General features: G+C 39.7%; 1 protein-coding gene across 1 annotated transcript; it reads right to left on the bottom strand.

The window, feature by feature from the left end:
- Positions 1-1,561: 1,561 nt before the first annotated feature.
- LOC137012245 (dynein axonemal intermediate chain 1-like) lies at positions 1,562-18,178 on the bottom strand. Its single transcript, XM_067375379.1, has 14 exons — positions 18,140-18,178; positions 17,801-18,004; positions 17,266-17,324; positions 16,998-17,119; positions 16,767-16,884; positions 16,630-16,673; positions 16,288-16,538; positions 15,589-15,678; positions 15,423-15,504; positions 13,534-13,610; positions 12,451-12,602; positions 11,201-11,300; positions 4,134-4,316; positions 1,562-1,670 (listed from the first exon to the last, which is right to left on the bottom strand). The coding sequence occupies exons 1-14, from the start codon at positions 18,176-18,178 to the stop codon at positions 1,590-1,592; spliced, it is 1,602 nt and encodes a 533-aa protein (XP_067231480.1). The 3' UTR covers positions 1,562-1,589.
- Between the last annotated feature and the right edge of the window lie 5,731 nt (positions 18,179-23,909).

Raw genomic sequence — 23,909 nt, 5'->3', positions numbered from 1 at the left:
GTGATGGCGGTTAAACTGGTTATATTCTTCGTGTATGTTTGGCGCGGCTGTGCATTATCGCGCTCCATGTGCTGTAAAGACAGTGTCTGTGTCTAAACGTGCATACTATGTGACATTATTAATATTCAGTACTATTTAGGGTGGATAGTATGCACATAATGAGATGTATAGAGTGTTTTTAGCGACGTGCTGGGGAAATGATCGACTGGTAGATCCCTTATCACACAAGCCTGATCCTCTGATTCGTGAAGCAGGACTGCTCGCACCATGATATTTCTGGATATAAACACTTCAGTCATCTCTCACTCATTTTCCTGTCATCATCATCTTAAAGTGTGTATTATGCGCAGCATTGTTGTGCTATTGCAACATGCAAAGACTGATAGTTGTGTACAGTGTGGTTTTGGAAATTATGTCTTAGTTTAATCATTTTAATCGATCAGGATTAATGATAACATATGCTTGAATGTGGGATGTGATGCCATATGAGACATGCTATATATTTTTTAAAACGTAGCTATTAAACTCACGACAATATTATGTATCTCACGACTTTATATCCCACATTAAAGTATATATTGGGAGTTAATTTTTTTAATTAATAAATTATATAAATGTTCGTAGTACGTAATACGATCTGGGAAATTGCTGAATGCGTAGCTGCATAGCCTTTGCTGTATGACAGCTGGTGATATAAATCCATCTTCCGGTAAATTCGATCAACGGTCTGAGTGGCTGTATAAGCTACAAACAAGTAGAAAATAATTTATTTGTAGATTATACAAAAGCTATTTGGAAAACAGACAAAACAGAAAAGGTAAGAAGCGATATTTGAGAAAAGAGCATATCAATGTAATAGCCGTAGACGCATAGCGGAACTAACTTTACCCTGCGTCACGTGATTTCCGATTCTTGTGAAAAAGGTCTGTTGGTAACCCTGGTTTACAGTGAGCTGCATTACACGCGGGACTGAAATAGTGGCTAACAACGACATATATCGTTAATTTTGATCACGGCTTGTCTTGCAAAAAGAAGACAATTTGACGTTCGTCGTAGGAGAAGTCACACTGGAGGATTGTGCGCCAAATCTTCTGACACTGCCAGAATTTGGTACTGGTAAATTTTGATCGTAACGGTCATTAACCGGCTGTCGGTGAACATGTCAAACTAGCGATCAAAGACAACAGATTTTAGGCTAGGATTATAGGAATCTCTTAGGATTTGCAAAATTTGTCTCAGACGACCAAATCTTGGCCAAAATCGCACAGTGTGAACCAGCCTTTACTAGCTAGCAATCTCGCTATGCTAATTAGCATATGCAAATGAATAAAAGCTCAAGTGTGAGAATGAAATTTTAATAAGAGCTGAATTGAAAGGGGATTTTTAATACAAAATTAATATTGAACAATATAACACAACATTTTTGTCTAAAATGTAAAATCTAAAATAATCAAAAAATTCTAAAATCAGAATATATATGTGTTTATATTTAGTTATTTGTGTTTATTTTTACTTGTGCATTCATTTTTTACTTTTTTTTTTTTTTAGTTTTCTATTTGCTGTCATCCTGGTCTTCACTGTGCCTGCGTTTATCTCCGCAAGCTCAACAGTTGCTCAATCTTTGCCATTTCCTCCTCCGGCTTGTTTGGCAACTCCTGACCGTTCTTGTCCTGCAGAGCCAAAGACAGAAATGAAGAGAACGAGATGAGTCAGCTGCTGGTAGTGAGTGGACTGACCCAGGGGTGCCAGTAACAACCACAAACACTTCTCAGTGTGAAGCTCCCAATGAGTGGCGGAGGTTTTAGCAAGAGGTTATTTCCTCTGTGCTGTGGCAGATTCGCTCCGATCTCGCAGGACATTTGCCTGACATTACTATTGCTGACCATGCCAACACCGTAATGAACTAAAGCGGACCAGACCAACTTCTCAACAGAGAAATTCACTCGCAATAATTAAACACTCTCCAAAATTTCAGCAAACATGAGTCTGGTAATCACTGCTAAATTTGCTCAGCAGAATGCTAATGTTCAGATATCCACAGAGCTGTAGTGCAGGAATCTTCAATGAGCTCTGATAAGTTGCTCAAGGTTACAGCCATTCACAGAATCCATCAAATGCTAACCAGGGAGCGCTGTCAGGGAAATAAACTTGAGAGAGTGAGAAATGTTAGTCAAATTGTACAAATTTGTACAAAACATGTGAGCCGTTGTTGCGGGCGAACGTGAACACCTATTACATGCAGGGCTAATGTTGGGATAAATTTTAGCTATCTTTGAGTTAAAAGAAAATGAAGTCTGTGAAGTATCTTGAATTGGACAAGACCATGCCTGGCACAAGGAGATGAAGAGTGTACCTGGCCTAGAATATCCCATTTGCTCTCTGTAAACTCTATGCCAAATCACTCTGCCAGGTCGTTAAATACTGTCTAAATTTTGTGGATCTATAGAGGATATAATAGAGTATAAAGATGAAATAAGCCCCTTACTGTTTTGATTTAGATCAAGTAACATTTCACTCGGTGAGGAAGGGGGTAGTGCTGGAAAAGAATTAAATACTTTCTATATAAAGCTTCTGATTTTCAAAAAATGAGCCCAAAAACAACATAATCCTGCATTGATCACAAGATATTACATATTATTATTATATCCAATATTTAACATATTTGGCTAAAAAAATGTCTCTCGTCTTTCTGGGATGCAATGTGCAAATATTTGCGGAACTGTTCATGCTTGTTTTCCAACATGGAATAACACAAAATAGGTATCATTTTAAAGCTTGGAAACTTTTGTTTTCCCATAGGAAAGAAGAAATTAAGCTGTCTAATTTAATAAAAAGCTCTTTCTTATAAAAATAAGAATATTTGAAAATAAATACAGGAAGTGAGATAGGACTGACATTTTAACTAGGTTAATACGACCTGCTAATGACAACGGTAATTTGGACCATTCAGTTAAATCATCTTTACAATCACCTAAAAGCGGGGGAAAATTAGCTTTAAACAAATCAGTAAATGATCGTGTGACTTGTACACCTAGGTATTTAAAACCCTCATGAACTCTTCTAAATAGGATAAGGGGAATATCTGTGCAGAGCGATGATTTGACTGGGAATAATTCACTTTTATGCAAGTTAAGCATATATATAGCCTGAGAATTTACCACTGAAATAATATAGAGTACTGATAAATCAGGGTTAGAGACATATAACAAAACATCATCCACATATAAAGAAAACAGACAGAATGTTTTTTGCTCCACAAAACAAGTCGTCATGATAGTCTTTGCCTTAATTTCGGTTCTTCAACAGAGGAAATAACAGTACAAAAGACCTTCAGACTGTCTTTATTGATATCATTAGCTTGAAAAATGTCATAGACAAATACTTTTGGCCAGCAAAGGTGCAGAAATTGATCAAAAGTGACAGTAAAGACATTTATAACGATACAGTTTTCTATTTCAGATAAATGCTGTTCTTTTGAACTTTGAAAAAATGTATTGCTGTTTCCACAAAAAATATTAGGCAGCAACTGTTTTCAACACTGATAATAAGAATAAATATTTCTTGAGCATTCAATCAGCATATTAGAATGATTTCTGAAGGATCGTGTGACACTGAAAATTCAGCGTTGCCATCACAGGCATAAATGAAAATATATTAAAATAAAAAACAGGTATTTTCAATTTTACTTTTATTTCACAATATTTGTGTTTTACTGTATTTTTGATCAAATAAATGCAGCCATTGTGAGCATAAGAGACCTTTTCTAGTGTAACAGTAGTGTCGATTTATCTACATTTCCAAATGGGAACCTGAATTATTCATATAATTTGACTTTGTTCACTCTGGATTCACTGCAAAACTTCAAGGACCTTCAGTCATGTAATAGCCGTCTAACTGATTGATATCTGGATGATATTGTTTTATTACCTGGCAAACAAATTATATTTAAATTTACATTCAATATGCTATGTTAATGTGTTGTGCGTGTGCTGTACAATCATGTCTGAAGCAAAGATGCGGATACAGCAATTCAGCACATGAAGTATGCAGCACAGCAGTGATTGAAACAGCACTGGTCGATTAAGCATGTGATTTTAATGGAGGCCTATACATAATATTAGTGCATTTCTTACTTTAGGCTTCTTGCGGAGGTTGGGCGAGAGCTTGAGGCTGATGACATGGCCGCGGTCATCGCCCACGATGATGATGGGATGGACAGGGTTGAATTCAATTTTCACAGGAGTTTTCTTCTTGGACACCACTATTTGTTGGCAGAGAGCCTCATATTTGTTGACACTGAGGTCGAACACATGAACCTGAGAGAGAAATAGAAGAGGAACAGGAAGTTTTAGTGTCATTAATGTATGTTGCATCAGTTTGTGTTTTGATGTTTTTAATGTGAAGCAGACATTAGCACCTCTATAATGTATTCTCTTGTTTTGGCTTTGGAGTGTCAGCAAGCAAGATTATATATATACAATTTAAATTTATGTCATTTAAATATATATTCATTGATATATTTTGATTAAACTTTTATTTCACATGAAGTATATTTGCTGTTGTGCATGTCACATTTAAAATAACATTCTCTTGAGGAATTTTCCTTCTATTTGATGTCCAAGAAGGAAGTCCAAATCAAGCCAGGGGAGTGTTTCCTGTACAACGGCGTAACTCTGCCTCAATGTAACTTTGCTTAACTACCATAGTACAATGCATCGTTGAAGAAATCAGCCAGCTAGTCATGACTGTTTCCTGAAACCATCTTGTGGCAAATTTGTTGTTCAAAAACGTTGGTTAATGATGTCACGCAGGTGGTGAAGTAATAACTTATTTTAATGAATCCAAGTGAGATCAAATTAATACTAGATTTTTTTCTATAAATTACGGACATGGCATTTGAGGACTAATTCTCTTTTTTCTCAGTTATTTTGCTTTATTTCCAGGTTCAATCATAGGCTCGTTCTTAAAGCACGTACGCACATACGCACTCTTCAAAAACTGTGCTTTAAATCTCTCAACAAACTAAAAGATGTAAATGACATTTGTGCATATATTCAAAATGAAAGATATAGATTGTACTGAATGTCAGCTTGCTTATTTTGCTCAAGATAAGGATTAATTAAGTCCACATGACATGCAAGAAACTATAAGCTTTTAACCAGAGGTCGAGAGCTGTCGTTCAAACCACACAACTTTGCAATGCTGTTTTTGCAAATGTTTGTTGGGACTAGATAATGACAGAACTTGTGACTATAGTTGGCTCGATGCAGCACACATGATTCTTGTGACACTGAGCTGTTGTCATTATGTAACAGTTTGTTATGTTTTGAACCCTTTTCTCTTTGTTCTTTTACAAAAATTAGGTAAAAAACTTTCTTTCAATTTTTTTCATCTTTATTTATTTATTTACTTATTTACTTACAGGAGACGTTCCTTTAGTTTCCATGGCAGGATAGATATCTACTATTTTAAGTGCAGGAATTTTCTCCATTTTTGATTGCACTAATGATCACAGTAGCAGTGATTTAGCTTCTGGCAGGACCTGACTAACATTTAACTTTTGGTTTTGTATGCATGTTTTACTTTATTGCTTGACTGTAGAATAAAACAACCCATTATAAATAATAAATAACAATCTAAAATAGCATAATATATTTGTCCAGAAATGAATAAATACAAATAAATAAAAATATACAAAAAATCTGAATAAAATATATAACAAAAAAACAAATAAATAAAAATTATAAACCGATAAATATAAATAAATACATGTAAAAATTATTAATAATACACAAGTAGAGAGAGAGAGAGAGAGAGCGCCTGTCAGAGTTACAGCGGTACACTCTAAAAAATGCTGGGTTAAAAACAACCCAAGTTGGGTTGAAAATGGACAAACCCAGCAATTGGGTTGTTTTAACCCAGCGGTAGGGTTAAATGTTTGCCCAACCTGCTGGGTAGTTTTATTTAACTCAACTATTGTTTCAAAATGACTGTATTGCTTAATTAAAATTAACCCAAAGTATGTTGGAAATGAACATTTATTAATGTTCAATGAATAATTATTAAACAATAAACATTTATTAAATTGCTTATTAATAAATTTATATGAATAAACTATTAAACTATTAAATTTATATTAATAAAATATTAAAGCTTATTAATAAACATTCACCTTTTGTCTATTATTGTTGTCTCTAATTGCATCTGTTTTTTAGTTTCGGGTTCATTTTAAGCTAGCAATTTTTAAACAATAGTTGGTTTAAATAAAACTACCCAGCAGGTTGGGCAAACATTTAACCCAAACGCTGGGTTAAAACAACCCATTTTCAAACAAGTCCATTTTCAACCCAACTTGGGTTGTTTTTAACCCAGCATTTTTTAGAGTGTAATAACAGCAAAAGCCACCACAATTGAGCCGATCAAGACTGTGAGACTAACAGGTGATGTCTGAAGCAGCCTTAGACAAGTGCCTTAGACCAGCAGTACAATTTAATAATAATAATAATAATAATAATAATAATAATATTAGGCCATGGGATATATGTTGTGGTTCTTGACTTGTGCAGACATATGGTGTGTTTGTGTGTGCTGCAGCTTACAGGTGCAGTCAAACGCTGTTGGAAAGACATCCTACTGTCAGCATGCTACTGTGTTTCATTAGCAATCATTATCATGAAAATGTAATGTGCTTTAAGTGATTATTAAATGAATTATTATTAATGTTATTATTACATTAAAGGTGCCCTAGAATTTTTTTTTTTAAAGATGTAATATAAGTCTAAGGTGTCCCCTGAATGTGTCTGTGAAGTTTCAGCTCAAAATACCCCAAAGATCTTTTTTAATAATTTTTTTTTAACTGCCTATTTTGGGGCATCATTTACTATGCACCGATTCATGCTGCGGCCCCTTTAAATTCAAGCTAGCAGTTATTAAGCCTCTCATTAAGAAACCACAATTAGATCCAAACGTATTAGCAAATTACAGACCCATTTCAAATCTTCCATTTATGTCTAAAATACTAGAAAAAGTGGTGTCGGTCCAATTGTGCTCCTTCTTGCAAAAAAACTCTATCTATGAAAAATTTCAGTCAGGATTTAGGTCTCATCATAGCACAGAAACTGCGCTCGTTAAAATTACAAACGACTTGCTTCTAGCTTCTGACCAAGGCTGTGTCTCAATACTAGTGTTACTTGATCTCAGTGCTGCGTTTGACACTATAGATCATAAAATACTCCTAGATCGACTACAAAATTACACTGGTATTCAGGGCCAGGCATTGCGGTGGTTTAAGTCATACCTATCAGACCGTCACAATTTTGTTTATATAAACGGGGAAAAATCTAAGATCATGATAGTAAACTATGGAGTGCCGCAAGGATCTGTGTTAGGACCGCTGCTATTTTCAATCTACATGCTGCCACTCGGCAATATTATAAGAAAACATGGGATTAGTTTCCACTGCTATGCCGATGATACTCAGTTATATATATCATCACGACCAGATGAAATCTCTAAATTATCCAAACTGACAGAGTGTGTTTAAGAAGTAAAACATTGGATGACTAGTAATTTTCTTCTATTAAATTCAGATAAGACTGAAGTATTACTTATTGGGCCAAAAACCTGTACACAGAATCTCTCAGACTACAATCTGCATTTAGAAGGATGTACTGTTACTCCATCCTCGACAGTTAAAGACCTGGGTGTTATATTAGACAGCAACTTGTCCTTTGAAAATCATATTTAATATGTTACAAAAACAGCCTTCTTCCACCTCAGAAACATTGCTAAAATACGGAATATGTTATCTATTTCTGATGCAGAAAAGTTAGTTCATGCTTTCATGACGTCTCGACTAGATTACTGTAATGCATTATTAGCTGGTTGTCCTGCTTCCTCAATAAACAAGCTACAATTAGTACAAAATGCAGCTGCTAGAGTTCTTACCAGGTCAAGAAAATATGATCATATAACACCAATTTTATTATCTCTACACTGGTTACCCATTAAGTTCCGTATTGATTATAAAGTATTGCTAATGACCTATAAGGCTCTAAATGGTTTAGCTCCTGTGTACTTAACCGATCTTCTATCGCCCTACAATCCTTCACGCTCTTTAAGATCACAAAACTCTGGACTTCTGGTTGTACCTAGGATATCTAAGTCCACTAAAGGAGGGAGAGCGTTTTCACATTTGGCTCCTAAAATCTGGAATAGCCTTCCTGATAATGTTCGGGGCTCAGACTCGCTCACCCAGTTTAAATCTAGATTAAAGACACATCTCTTTAGCCAAGCATTCACATAACGCATCTCATACCAGATCAACTGCACATGACTATCTTTGCTTAAAGTTATGAACAGCAGCTACGCTAATTGTTCTCCTTTTGCTTTTCTGTTTTACCTCGGGACACCCGCCCTGAGGTGACTAGAGAGGACTTCAGCTTCAGTTTGGATCCAGCCTCTTAAGAAGACCTCAGATGACCATCACCTGTGAAGAGACGGCGCCAACTCCTGCGAGGACTTCAGGAGACGCAATCATCTAGATCAACATTCACATTGCACAATCTCTATATCCTAATTTATTGTTAATGTAATTCATTTTCCAGGAGCTCATTACTTCTACCTTCAGTTAAACTGCTAACAGTGATTGTAATTACCTAAAGTATATTATTTGCTAACTACATTCTTTAAATTGTAATGTTGACATCCATTTTCTGTAAAGCTGCTTTGAAATGATATGTATCGTGAAAAGCGCTATACAAATAAATTTGAATTGAATTGAATTGAAATTGCGCGCTCCCTGCCCCCGCGAGCTCTCGACTAATACAGTGCATTTACAAAGTTCACACAGCTAATATAACCCTCAAATGGATCTTTACAAGATGTTCGTCATGCATATTGCATGCATGTGTCGGATCATGTAAGTATAGTATTTATTTGGATGTTTACATTTGATTCTGAATGAGTTTGAGGCTGTGCTTCATGGCTAAAGCTAACATTACACACTGTTGGAGAGATTTATAAAGAATGAAGTTGTGTTTATGAATTATACAGACTGCAAGTGTTTAAAAATGAAAATAGCGACGGCTCTCTTGTCTCCATGACTACAGTAAGAAACGATGGTAACTTTAACCACATTTAACAGTACATTAGCAACATGCTAACGAAACATTTAGAAAGACAATTTACAAATATCACTAAAAATATCATGTTATCATGGATCATGTCAATTATTATTGCTCCATCTGCCATTTTTCGCTGTTGTCCTTGCTTGTTTACCTAGTCTGATGATTCAGCTGTGCACAGATCCAGACGTTAATACTGGCTGCCCTTGTGTAATGCCTTGAACATGGGCTGGCATATTGGGGGTGTAGGGAAAAAAACACCCTAGGAAGTAAAATTAGCTCAAATGAAATATTTAGGGAATTATAAAGAGTTTTTTAGATTACGACCGAGCAACTGATTCGTCCAGCGTTCATTTGCTCGAGCCGTAATAAGCTCTTGTAACGGATATAAATATCCAACAATCGTGAAAACACTGATTAGAGCACGGTAACTTGATCACAGTTTAAGACATTAAATCATAAAGCACATAATACAAGACACTTTCCTTTTAAAATCTACAAGAGATTTTATTTATTCTAACACAAACTAATCTAACACAAAGGCACGCACACACACACACACACACATTCATACGCGTTGCAGTAAGAAGGAAATGGGAGAGAAAGAGTTTTGAAAGAGAGAGAGAGAGTATCTGATTAACCGAATTCCTATCAATGCATTTCAAGGACCAGAACGAACCATGAATCATTCATTTATGCACCAGTTCAGTTTTGGTCTGGAGGTACTTGCTTGCGTTGACTTAAAGGTGAATTTCCCTCGTCGTGCAGAGAGGGGTTTCCCAAGTCGATGATTGGTCCAGATCAGGTCCGTGTGGAACAATGAAGGAAGTCTCTTTGTCGCTGGAGTTGAAGCGGCAAAAGTCGTTGGTTGAACTTTGCGGCGAAACGTAGGACACAAGACTTTCAGCGGTAAAGGAAAATTAAGTAAAGAAAAGTGAGTGAAGGTTGGATGGCTTGAATGGGCGGCTGGTCTGTTCTTCTTGTTACTCCATTGTTCTTGGTACTCTGGTCATGGTTTCTCTTACCAGAACTAACCAACTCCAGTTCGTTTACTAACCAACTTCTCTCCATTCACTATCTTGCAATATGATCATTTAAACTTAGTTGTTTGTCACACCTCTGAGGAGTCTTGGCCAATCAGACATTGTCCTGTTTCAAGAGGGCCTTCCTCTGCCCCCAATAAAACATAAGTGTCACATCCCGGTCTGTCTCTGCTTTAGCAGAGTGCCATTTTAACATAATTGCTATTAAATGGAATACAATACATTTTAAACAGATTTCATTCAAGTCAGAATAGAGGAAAGGGAGAAAGAATCAAATCAAGTCCAAATAAGGCATACTTCCAGTCATTCAGTCAAGAGTTAACGCATTTACACGAATTGTGAGTGTTCTAAAGCCTAACTGTTTACAGGTAGTACTTGTGGACACATAATGCAAAATGTATGTAGTTAAAAGATGTTTGATAAGTCCGTTAAAATTGTTGGAACAATTTTGAAGCAGATTTATTTGTTCAACAGTCTCTTTGGCTCTCCTGTGAAGTAAGGAAACAAAAGGGTCTGGATTGTCTCTCTGTCTTCTTGGGTGACCCTTTGGTATGTCGCTTCTGCTATCAGGAAGCATGTGTCGTAAAAGTAATCAGCCTGGCTTTATCTGCAGACGGTCCGGAGCCGGAACTTCAATTCTGAATTAGAATTATGCTTTGAAAGAATCATCTAAATGATTAATTTGTCTGGTTCGTCCACAGTTCTTACAGGGGCGTACATATTAATGATCCCGACTGTTAAGTCGTAACAGTTGGTGTTATGTTGAGATTCGCCTGTTCTTCGGAGGTCTTTAAAACAAATAAGATTTGTATAAGACGGAGGAAACAATGGTGTTTGAGACTCACTGTATGTCATTTCCATGTACTGAACTCTTGTTATTCAACTATGCCGAGGTAAATTCAATTTTTGATTCTAGCGCACCTTTAATTATTACTTTTTGTTGTTGTTGTTATTATTATAAATCATATTATTTTATCATATTGTGGCTTTTACCATTGTGTTTGTATTAGAGGAGTCGGTTGGGCTGTTTACCTTTCCATCAGTGGTGACAGCAGCAAAGACAGTGGAGGAGTATGGAGCCCAGGCCACATCTGTCACACCAGCTCTCAGGTCAAAGGTGAACACAGGGGAGCTGCATAGGAGAGACATGATTTTTTACTGGAATAGTAGAATACTTCAGATAAGCTACTATTCATTCAAAACAAACCTTTAACAGAAACTACATTGCTCCCATTCTGAGTTCATGTAATGATCAAATTTTGGCAGTCTGACTAATTGATGTCTAAATATGTGGAATATAACAGAGAGACATCTTAAAAAACATCACAATCAGTAAGGAAAAAAGAGAAGGGGGTATGAATCAATAGTTCCACATGATCCCAATGAAAGGAGACTGCTTCTCATTTTGAGGTGACATTATTTCTTGGCATTTGTCTGAGAACCAGACCTGACAATACTCTATATAACACTGTCCGTGTCTGTGCAGGGAGACTTAGGTGACTTAGGTGATCAATTTTCAACTTTACAGATAATTTTTATTTATTTATTTATTTATTTTTTGGAGAGGGAAAATTAATATACTTATAAAATTATATATATTTATTCCTGTGGTGGCAAAGCTGAAATTTCAGCAGCCATGACTCTAGTCTTCAGTGTCACATGATACTTCAGATATCAATCTAATATGCTGATTTGGTGCTCAAGTAACATTTCTTATTCAGTTGAAACAGTTATACTACCTAATTCTTTTGTGGAAACTTTGATACTTTTATTTTCTAGATTTTTGATGGTGAAATAGAAATCTCTTCTAACATTATACATTTCTTTACTTCTGATCAATACAACCAACGACTTTAGCTGTAAATGCATTCATGTAAACAATCTGTGTTTGATTTCACAAACTGAGGGGCAAGTCAAAATTGTTGTCTGTTCTGTCACAGATGTTGAAAAATCTATTCGGTCAACTGGTATTATATAAACACTTCAAATGGCTTATTCTGCCATTGCAGATCCTACAGGTAAAGCTCTATCCACATAATTTTTAATGTAAGAGCGGCGCAGCCATTTGTAAATTCAATGTGTCTGGCTATTAACGCACACATAATGTGCAGTCAAGAGAAAGATTCATTCATAATTATTAACTCAAAGGTGTCTTTTTGCGGAACAGAGACAGTCTAATTCTTTTGTCAAGACATTTTAAATTAAGACAACTGAAGAAGGATAAGTTTTAGAAGTGAAAAAGGCTGCTGTAGATATAGTGCTGCAGGGAATAGTGCTCATACTTCATTTTCTCATTCCAAATTTTCACCATCCAGTCCATGCCGCAGGAGATGAAAACTCCGGAATGGAAGGGATTCCACCTCACACACATGACACTCATGAGGAAGTGTGCATCATACGTATCCAGGAAAGTGCTAGAAGTGTGTATGGAGCCCTGTGAAACACAAACATTACACTCATTATAGGTTAAACATATATTAGGGGCTTAACGGTACACAGAAGTCACTGTATTTAGTACAATACAGCCTCCTAGTGAATTAAGCACTGCCTAGTGGACTATTTCAAGCGCTCAAGTCATTTGCATATGCGCTGTTCTTCTTCTTCTCTTTTTTTCTGTTGTGGCGGTTAGCAAACATCGTTGTATTACCATGCATGCCCCCTTCTGGATTGGAGTGTGGATCGTGTATTCGTCATCTGACTGAACAGTGACGTCCATACCACACAGTTTGGGATGAATACATATACTGTTACACCCCTAATATAATATATAATAGAACAAGAAAATCTGCAAGCATCTATTCAGCTTTAATGGCTGTTGCATTAGTATGGCACATAGATGCTGATTTTAATAATTCATGTAAATGGAAAACGCCATTTTGATAAGAGGAATTAAAAGCTGTGTGTGTGTGTGTTTGTGTACCTACTTAATCATATTTTCGAGACAAATTTTTACTCAGATGTGTGCTAAATATGACCATCCTCATTTATAAAAAACATCCTTTTTTGTAAAAAAACTTTTTTTAAGGTTAGGGTGTGGGATAAGGATAGGTTACAGTATTTAAAACTAACTGTATCTATAAACAATAGAAGTCTATTGAATGTCCCCATTTAGATAGCTAAGTATATGTGTGTGAGTGTGTTGTTGTGTAGAAGTGGAGGGATGTTGGAGTCAGTAGGAGTGAAAATTAAAATTTGTATGTGTTTAACTGTGATGTTTGTAATTTAGAACAAAAACAAGCCATACGGAGCAAACTGTGACATACAGATGAGAAACAAAACTATCTGGGTCTGTCAAAAAGAATAGTTTGATATGTGATGGATGACTAAAGGTCTGCAGATGCTGGATGTGATGGTATATGACTGACCTTGTAAATCGTTCCAGATTGAGAGGCGAGAAGATAAAGGAACTCATATTTTTTATTAAAGTCCAAAGATATTCCAGCTATAACCACAGGGAAAATATCTTCAGTGAGGATGATAATACATTAATGCAGGCAATTTTTACACCATTAGCACAATTATTCCATTCAACATTTTAACTGTTTCTTTCTGTTCTGTGGGGTTTCTAAAAACCGATAAGAACATAAATGATTAAAACTGATTAAAAGCTCCCTTTTATATATATATATATATATATATATATATATATATATATATATATATTTATATATATATATTAGTGGTGGGCCGTTAACGGCGTTAACGTGCTGCGTTAACGCGAGATTCTTATCGGGCGATAAAAAAAATATCGCCGTTAATCTATTCTCAAATTGGGGTTGGGAGCTGGGTCTATACTACACAAGCTATGATGACTGTCACCTTGATATTTTAGCGCGGATGTATACCTAGTCGAACTGACCCTTCGCAAAGACCCGCCCTCCTTAGTTACGGTTGCTTTGTCCGACAAGCCGTGGCGCTGTCACGCGCCACACACAGTGATTACTGCATCACGGAGCAAAGAGGACACTGACGTGCACGTCGACAGACAAGACAGAGCAGGTAACTTATGATATAGTCCCAGCTTTAATACTGTGTAGTTTTTTAAGAAATTCAAACAATAAAACCTGTTTTCTTTAATGTGTCGTGACCATGGTCGTGACATATTGCAGTAGCGCCTCAGCTCAAGAGGCTCATAAACCGATCATCTCTTACTACGAGTCCATTTATAGCATCAAATAACCATGAATGAACATGAGAAACAATGTTGTTTCAAACGCGGAAAGATGTCAATATACAAAATATAATATACAAAAGTTTAACTCCACCGAGGTTAATCTTCTAACTCCTATCTGCTTTGTCGGACAAAATGGCGGATTACTTTTAGTCATTTGCTGCGTCCCAATTCGCCTACTTATACGCCCTAAAAGTATGTAACGTACTCTTTCTGTGAACAAAAAGTACTTACTTTTGAGTGTGTAGCAAAAGAGTAGACAAGCTTTGGGACATACTATCACGTCATACAGTTGCGTCTTTGCTCTCTGTCGCATCCAGTCACCGTAAACTGGCCTGTCAATCATCTTACATCCTCCATATTTCATTTAGCTAATTTCCTATCGTATCGGAGAGAAATGCAGCACGTTGATCTGCAGCCGCGAGTCTTTCATGTGGAGAACTCTCCTCATATTAATGCATAATGATGCATTTAAAAGTTAATGGCCAATCAGCTCTTTATAAAAGTCCACATTTGCAGATGAAAAATAACACATATAACATTAAATAAATATTTTCTATCAGTTTGAACTGATTATTAGTCACTCAAACAACCTCTCAGTGTTGATTGTGCATATTCGTCATGTTTTGTAGTTTTTAACACTTATTATTACTCATGTTTGTAGTTCTGAACTGAATCCTCGTACAACGTGCAATGGGTTGTGGGCAATATTAGCCTTTATAGTGTGCACGGATCCACACTTCGAAAATCTACCGGAAATAGTGGACCATCCGGGGACTTTTGGCATACTCTTTTCAACATACTATGCTTTGGGACACACTTATTTTAATCTCACATACTATTTAGGATGGATAGTATGGACATTGGGACGCAGGGACAATTTGGGTATCTCACATATTCCGAATGTCTTCGGCAGAATTCAAATGAGCCATTTTAATCTAGATTAATCCAGATTCATTTTGGAATTAATCTAGATTAATCTAGATTAAAAAAATTAATCTATGCCCACCTCTAATATATATATATATATATATATATATATATATATATATATATATATATAAAAGGTACATTTGTTCATACGTGTGGGAATTTCATCCTTAAGGTCATCAGGAACTTTGTCCATGGCTGGGAGTTTGATGATGTCTTTGAAGACTAGTTCATTCTGAAATCCATATGATTGGCATAAATTAACCTCATACAATAATGACTTGTTTTAGAATCAACACTTAGATGTTTCGTTCTGTACCTCTCTTAGAGTCCAAGACACCACTCGTCCATCAGCGGACACAGAAAAGAAGTTGTGATTACTGTCCAAATCATCTTGCTGCCACGTCACCTGTAGCGAAGACAATGAAACACATGCAGCAAAGCCAAGGCTTTCGTATCAACCAACAATCACAAAAACTATACAAGCACTGAATGAAAATATGTATTTAATTTTATTTAAAACATTCAAAAGTTGGGGGTCTGGAAGATATTTAAATGTTAAAAAAGCCTGCATTTATTTGATCAAAAGTACAGTTAAATATTATTTGACTTAAATAGCCATTACTTCAGTGTCACATGATCCTTCAGGAACAAATATTAATATTAGTTGGCTGATTTGGTGCTTGAGAAACATTTCCTTTTATTATCAGTGTTGGAAACAATTGTACTGCTTAACATGTTTGTGGAAACTATGATTTTTTTTTTTTTTCCAGAATTCTTCAATGAAAAGAACCTGTTAGAGAAAAAGGTTGTAAAACAACAACAACAACAACAAATAGTGTAAACTGTGCAAACACAGTATACAATATTACACATACTTCATATTACAGAACTAGTAAGAATAGTATTTTATTCCAGCCATTGAATTGAACATACAGTTCCATTGTCATTTCATAGGCAATGATGGTTTACTGTTATTATTTTACCCATGACTCCATGGTCATATCCTCATCCATACCTGCATCACAGGGCCTCTGTGTTTCCCGGAGCTGGCTCTGCTGTTATAAATGGGCTTCTTTTTCTTTCTCAGCAGGCTGTACACGGCAACACAGCCATCATGGAAACCCACAGCCACCAGGTGTCCCTGTGATTTGTGGATGTCTACGCACATTACGCCAGAGTCCGTCTCAAAGATGAATTCTGGGAAAGTGTGCATGTTCACGGTGTAAAAGAGAAGCACGCCACCAGGATCCTCATGAGGATATCCATCTTGAGGTGTAAGATGAAACACATTTCAGGGTTCTTTAGCCTGCAAATGATTCCTTGTCTAAGGTTTTCTCTCAGAGTATAGTAAACTTACATGACCCAAGACCAACGGCGAACAAATCATTGAATTCAGTACTCCTAGAAATGAACAAATACAAATGTCACTCAAAGAAGTGCTTCTTATTTTACTCAAAAACTCTGCATTTTGTTTTAATACAGTATAAAACTCACCAGCAGAGGGCAGTCACAGACAGACCTTTGGCTTTATCGTACTGAAAATTCCACAGCGGGAGAAGAGTGCCCTTCTCCCCTCGAAATTCATCAGCTGGATCCTCAAAGTACATGAAATCTGAGAATTGGATATAAAGGTGTTTACATTTTTAAATAATAGCCTACCTGTTCTCCCGTCAGTAATCCAAAATAAAGAGTGTAGCAGTGAAAAGAAATGGTTTCTTTATTTACCGTTTCTAATGTCTGCATAGATATTATTAACCACCGCACGCTCCATCATCCAGACGGCCTCAGCTATCTGCGATACGTCAAATTTGCCATCTTTCTGTAAGCACAAAAGGGTATTATCCCCCCTTTATATCACCTTTAAAACAAATCAATCACACTCTTGAATCAAATAAGACATAAATAATTGTCTTGATCACTTTTGAACACAAGCAATAGAAACATGTATAAATAATCATCCCAAAATCACTATGTGACATTACGCTGGCAGGGCCTGACCTTTTTAAGTTTCCGCAGGGTTAAATCCTTCTCTTCTGAAGGCCCTGCACACTCCTACAGGACACAAGACATTTGAAATCCCAAGCTCCTTGTGAAAGATATTTGTGACAAAGCATTCATTTCTGACTGGATGAAAAGTCTGAACTAAATAAGACAAGAAACATGTATAATAATATCAAGAGCAATAATCAACAATAATGATTTTTGTCATGATATTGCAGCTTCATACCGCCATGCCAGCTTTGTGGTTTATTCGAAATTTTACAATAAATACAATAACTATTAATTTGTAGTGTAGTTGCACTATACAAACAAAAAACAACTATTTTTAAACTAGTTGTGTACTCAAAGTTTACTAATGTTACACTTAAAGTACACCTAAAAGTATACTTTTATACACTAAAAAGTGGGCCAATTTAGTCTGTTTCTTTATGACTCCTTGAAATTAATCTGTCAACGTAAAAATGACAATTTTACAATTACAAGTAAAGGTTACAATCTTTGTCGGATCATATTTGTTGTCTAGACACCTGAGTATCTTCATCCTCCTCTTCTTCTTCATCCTTCTCTTCTTCATCCTCCTCTTCATCCTCTTCCTCCTCTTCTTCTTCCTCCTCCTCTTCATCTTCCTCCTTATACTTCCAATCCTCCTTTTTTTCCTCCCTTTTTTTCCCCTCCTTTTCTAATTTTTCCTGCCTCTTTAACTCCTCTACGTAGCTGTCGTATATTATTGACTGGAGAAAAAATAGGGCATGCTAACATTGTACATGTCTATATTCACAATTATACAAGCATAGTTCAGTTTTACTGTAGGTATACCAAAAAAGTTGCTCAAAATAATTTACCAGCAAATTAAAAGATTTTCTTACCAGACTGGCATTAGCTGAAAATGTGGCATAAACCACCATTTTAGTGTCCTGCAAAACGTTATATAGAAAAAAGAATAAGCAAAATACAGTTGGTTAGGCATCAACTAAACAGAAAACAAACATCTTCTATAGTTGTTCATTGTAAAAGCTGTTCTATCTATCTATCTATGATTTAAAAGCTGTTTTCATTCCTTCCTTATAAGCTGTTGACCCTTCGCAAAGACTCGCCCCTCTTAGTTAATGTTGATTTGTCAAAGAGAGGACAAAGCAAAGAGGACACTGACAACACGTCGACAGACAAGACAGAGCAGGTTAGGCTACTTATGATATTAAACAAAGTCCCAGCTTTCAAATTGTGTAATAAGAAATACAAGAAATTTTAAGAAATACAATAACAAGGATTTTGTGGCTCTTTAATGTGTGATGACAGATCGCTGTAGTGCCTCAGTTCAAGCTCTTCCTAGTTCATTTGTAGCATCAAATAAACATGAATGTGTCACGACCACCAGTTGGAGTGCCCTGTCTAGCCACCAGAGGGCACTCCACCCCGGACCTTGTTTCACTGTTTCAGACTACATTTCCCATACTCACTCCTGGACTCGTTATCCCTGTCATTACACTCAGCTGTTTTGAGTTCTGTAATCAGTGTCTGTCTATTTAGTCTGTGTTTGTTCTGTTCTTGTCATGGTGGTTTAATTTACGGTCACAGGTTACTGTTTGTGTTTTCCTGTTTTTGTTATGGACTGTTGGATGGATTTTGATCTTTGCTTGGACGACTATGTTTTGGATTAGCCTCATTAAAAAGCTGCACTTGGATCTACTTGCCTGTTTCTGTGATTTCCCGTGACATAAACCACCATCATGAACAGATCCAGCAGCAGGAGGGATCGGCCAGTCTCTAGTGGCTGGGGAGGTCGAGGCAGTCTCCAGGATCTAGCGGAGCTTCGGCAGAGGGGTATGGAGGTGCGGAAATTCACCCAACGGTTTTGGTCGCGGGCGGAGAGATTTAATCTCCCTGATTTGGTCCTTAGGGACATGTTTAATCAGTGTCTTGATGAACCCCTGCCGCAATGGGAGATGGAGTTTGTGGGAAATTTAAGTTTCTGGAATTTCTCCAACTACCTGTATCTGCGTGGGAATGGGCAGATACGGATACCTCCAGCACCCGCTCCAGTCCATCAATCCGCTCAAGTATGGGAATCCTCTCCAGCCCGTGAGCTCGCTCCAGCCAGCAAGTCCGCTCCAAAGCCAGCTCCAGTCTGTGAGTCCGCTCCAGAGGCCTCAGAGGAGGTGGGCACTGAGTCTCCACTTCCCACATCTAAAAGGAGGAAGAGGAGGAGGAAGGCTTCCATCCCTCAAGACCCGGAGGCCTCCCCAGAGCCCGCTCCAGCCAGTGAGTCCACTCCAGAGCCCGCTCCAGCCAGTGAGTCCACTCCAGAGCCCGCTCCAGCCAGTGAGTCCACTCCAGAGCCCGCTCCAGCCAGTGAGTCCACTCCAGAGCCCGCTCCAGCCAGTGAGTCCACTCCAGAGCCCGCTCCAGCCAGTGAGTCCACTCCAGAGCCCGCTCCAGCCAGTGAGTCCACTCCAGAGCCCGCTCCAGCCAGTGAGTCCACTCCAGAGCCCGCTCCAGCCAGTGAGTCCACTCCAGAGCCCGCTCCAGCCAGTGAGTCCACTCCAGAGCCCGCTCCAGCCAGAGAGTCCACTCCCGAGCCCGCTTCTGCACGCCAGTGAGTCCACTCCAGAGCCCGCTCCAGCCAGTGAGTCCACTCCAGAGCCCGCTCCAGCCAGTGAGTCCACTCCAGAGCCCGCTCCAGCCAGTGAGTCCACTCCAGAGCCCGCTCCAGCCAGTGAGTCCACTCCAGAGCCCGCTCCAGCCAGTGAGTCCACTCCAGAGCCCGCTCCAGCCAGTGAGTCCACTCCAGAGCCCGCTCCAGCCAGTGAGTCCACTCCAGAGCCCGCTCCAGCCAGTGAGTCCACTCCAGAGCCCGCTCCAGCCAGTGAGTCCACTCCAGAGCCCGCTCCAGCCAGTGAGTCCACTCCAGAGCCCGCTCCAGCCAGTGAGTCCACTCCAGAGCCCGCTCCAGCCAGTGAGTCCACTCCAGAGCCCGCTCCAGCCAGTGAGTCCACTCCAGAGCCCGCTCCAGCCAGTGAGTCCACTCCAGAGCCCGCTCCAGCCAGTGAGTCCACTCCAGAGCCCGCTCCAGCCAGTGAGTCCACTCCAGAGCCCGCTCCAGCCAGTGAGTCCACTCCAGAGCCCGCTCCAGCCAGTGAGTCCACTCCAGAGCCCGCTCCAGCCAGTGAGTCCACTCCAGAGCCCGCTCCAGCCAGTGAGTCCACTCCAGAGCCCGCTCCAGCCAGTGAGTCCACTCCAGAGCCCGCTCCAGCCAGTGAGTCCACTCCAGAGCCCGCTCCAGCCAGTGAGTCCACTCCAGAGCCCGCTCCAGCCAGTGAGTCCACTCCAGAGCCCGCTCCAGCCAGTGAGTCCACTCCAGAGCCCGCTCCAGCCAGTGAGTCCACTCCAGAGCCCGCTCCAGCCAGTGAGTCCACTCCAGAGCCCGCTCCAGCCAGTGAGTCCACTCCAGAGCCCGCTCCAGCCAGTGAGTCCACTCCAGAGCCCGCTCCAGCCAGTGAGTCCACTCCAGAGCCCGCTCCAGCCAGTGAGTCCACTCCAGAGCCCGCTCCAGCCAGTGAGTCCACTCCAGAGCCCGCTCCAGCCAGTGAGTCCACTCCAGAGCCCGCTCCAGCCAGTGAGTCCACTCCAGAGCCCGCTCCAGCCAGTGAGTCCACTCCAGAGCAGCCTGTTGTCCTGGTTAGTCCTGTCTTGGCCCAGAGGGCTGTGTTCACCTTTTATGTTTTGGCTGTTCTGCACGCGTGGAGGATGAATTCAAGCTCTATGGACTTTGGAGCTGTCTGCCAGCCCAAGGCCGCTGTCGTCCCAGAGCAGCCCGAGCAGCCTGAACTCGCTGTCGTCCCAGAGCAGCCCGAGCAGCCTGAACTCGCTGTCGTCCCAGAGCAGCCCGAGCAGCCTGAACTCGCTGTCGTCCCAGAGCAGCCCGAGCAGCCTGAACTCGCTGTCGTCCCAGAGCAGCCTGAGCAGCCTGAGTCTGCTGCCATCACCGAGCTGCCCGCTCTTCCTGATACGACCACGGAGCACCCTTGGCCAGCCCTGCCGCCAGCCCCGCCGCCGCCCAGGCCGCCAGCCCTGCCGCCGCCGCCCAGGTCGTCTGCCCTGCCAACATCAACCAAGCCTTCTGCCCTGCCGCCGTCAACCAAGCCTTCTGTCCTGCCACCGTCGTCCAGGCTTCCTGCCCTGCTGCCACTGCCCCGGCCGTTGGAACCGCTGGAACCTGCCTGGTCAGTTCCTCCAGCGCCGCCCTGGCAACCAGCCAGGACTCTAGACCTGCGGGAACCTGCCTGGTCAATTCCCCCAGCGCCGCCCTGGCATTTAGCCTGGACCCCGAATTTCATGGAACCCCGATGGTCTGTTCCTCCGGCTCCCCCCTGGCCCTCAGCCGGGGACTCTGGTCTGGGCCCACCATCCCGCCCCCTGGTCCTCCTCCGGTCCACCTCCCTCCTGAGTTTTTGTTTTTTATTGGGTCTTGTTGGAGCGTCTGGGATCCGCTCCGTAGGGAGGGGGTACTGTCACGACCACCAGTTGGAGTGCCCTGTCTAGCCACCAGAGGGCACTCCACCCCGGACCTTGTTTCACTGTTTCAGACTACATTTCCCATACTCACTCCTGGACTCGTTATCCCTGTCATTACACTCAGCTGTTTTGAGTTCTGTAATCAGTGTCTGTCTATTTAGTCTGTGTTTGTTCTGTTCTTGTCATGGTGGTTTAATTTACGGTCACAGGTTACTGTTTGTGTTTTCCTGTTTTTGTTATGGACTGTTGGATGGATTTTGATCTTTGCTTGGACGACTATGTTTTGGATTAGCCTCATTAAAAAGCTGCACTTGGATCTACTTGCCTGTTTCTGTGATTTCCCGTGACAGAATGAACATCAGAAGGAATGTTGTTTCAAATGCGGAAAAACGTCAGTACACACTATTTTTCAAGTTCAAGTCCACCGAGATTAATCTTTGTCGGACAAAATGGTGGATTCGGCGTTATGATTGGTTAGATCGCTTGTCAATCGAACTCCCAGCGAAAGGTCAATTGCACATTTTGTTCCCACACCTTATAGCCTACCTGAACCACACACACACACAAGCAACTTTCACACAGCAATCCTGGTAAATTACAGTAAAATTACCAGAATGACTTTACCAGTAAATGCACAAATATTCATGGCATTGTGTACTACGTCATGGAAGTTAAAGCTTTTTGGACGTGCCTCGAATGTGTATGGTTGACATGCCGGAAGCTCATTAGCTTACTTTATAAAGTTTTATATAAGGATATTTGTCTTACACAAATGCATCAATTCGCTTCAGAAGGCCTTTATTAACCCCCCGGAGCCGTGTGAAGTACGATTTATGATCGAAGGATGCACTTTTTTGGACTTCAAAAACTGAAGAGTGTTTTTTCATCTGGGCTAACCCATGGGCCTACATGGAAACTGAGGACAAAACTGGTTGGGACCCAGCTAACATTGACTGTAAATGTCAATATTCACAATTATACAAGCAGTTCTGTTTTACTGCAGGTATACCACAAAAATAGCTCAAAATAACTGACCAGCAAATTAATAGATATTCTCATGTGTTTATACTCTCGTTTGAGTATAGAGCGTATGCATAGACGTCACTTTCCCGCCAGAACGCGCTCCCTCAGCTGGAGTGGCAAAGAATCTGCTGCATGACTGGATTTAATAGGGGAAACTGCGAAAACTGAGTAAAACAAACAATTACACTAAAGGTTGGGCTCGAAAGTATTCCTTATGGCATGTCAAAGAAACCTAATCCATGGATATTGACATGCATTTCCTGACATTTATATGTGCCTGATTTCGACGCCGGGGAAATACATAAAGCAAATCTGCCTGTGAACGCTTTATATAACTCCATTATAGGTAGGTCTAAATCAGTGATCACTTATATCAATGTTATATATATTGTCATATCGTCCAGCCCTAAAATTTGTATAGTTTTTGTCAGTGTTTATTTAAGAACACCCAATTATGCAGAATATAAGATGGTAAATATTTAATTGATGAGTTTTCAACACAATATATAACAAAACAATATATAGGGTATGGTTTTATCCCAAAATCCATCATTTTGACACAAAATGATCACTGCAAACCATGTTTCTCTGCCTGGAGTCCAACTGTTTCTGTGAATTGCTGCGACCTATTTGATTCTTTTTTATGTAGCTTTCATCCATCTGTAAAAATATACCTCAGATTTTGTGTCAAAGCTATTTGTACAGTAAGTCCCAAAGCTCTTTCCCGTTTTGGAAGTGTTTTGTGTTTTTTTGCGGCATTCACGCTGAAAACCAATGCTGCCACTCAGTCTTTTTGCCACTCAGTGAGCGGAACCGCATTCGTAACGGTCGACGGTGACGTCACGTAAATACCCGATGATTTTAGGCCTACAAGCGACATCATGCAAAACATCATTTAAAAAAAAAAAATCTTTCGATTACTACTTTGCTCATCTAGTTTACATTCGCTGTTATATCGTTAACATACCGGTTCAGATGCCATTTTTCAGATTCCTCACCCTTTTCTCTTCTCTATTTTTTTTTTTAATGTAATAATTGTAATTAACGGTTGTAACTGTCATTGTTTGTTTGAATAGTCGTTGTCATGACAGCGGCATCACT

The sequence above is a fragment of the Chanodichthys erythropterus genome, chromosome 22 (assembly GCF_024489055.1).
Source record: "Chanodichthys erythropterus isolate Z2021 chromosome 22, ASM2448905v1, whole genome shotgun sequence".
Classification (NCBI taxonomy): domain Eukaryota; kingdom Metazoa; phylum Chordata; class Actinopteri; order Cypriniformes; family Xenocyprididae; genus Chanodichthys; species Chanodichthys erythropterus.
The sequence above is the reverse complement of the archived record's forward strand: the minus strand, read 5'-3'. Positions and strand labels throughout refer to the sequence as shown.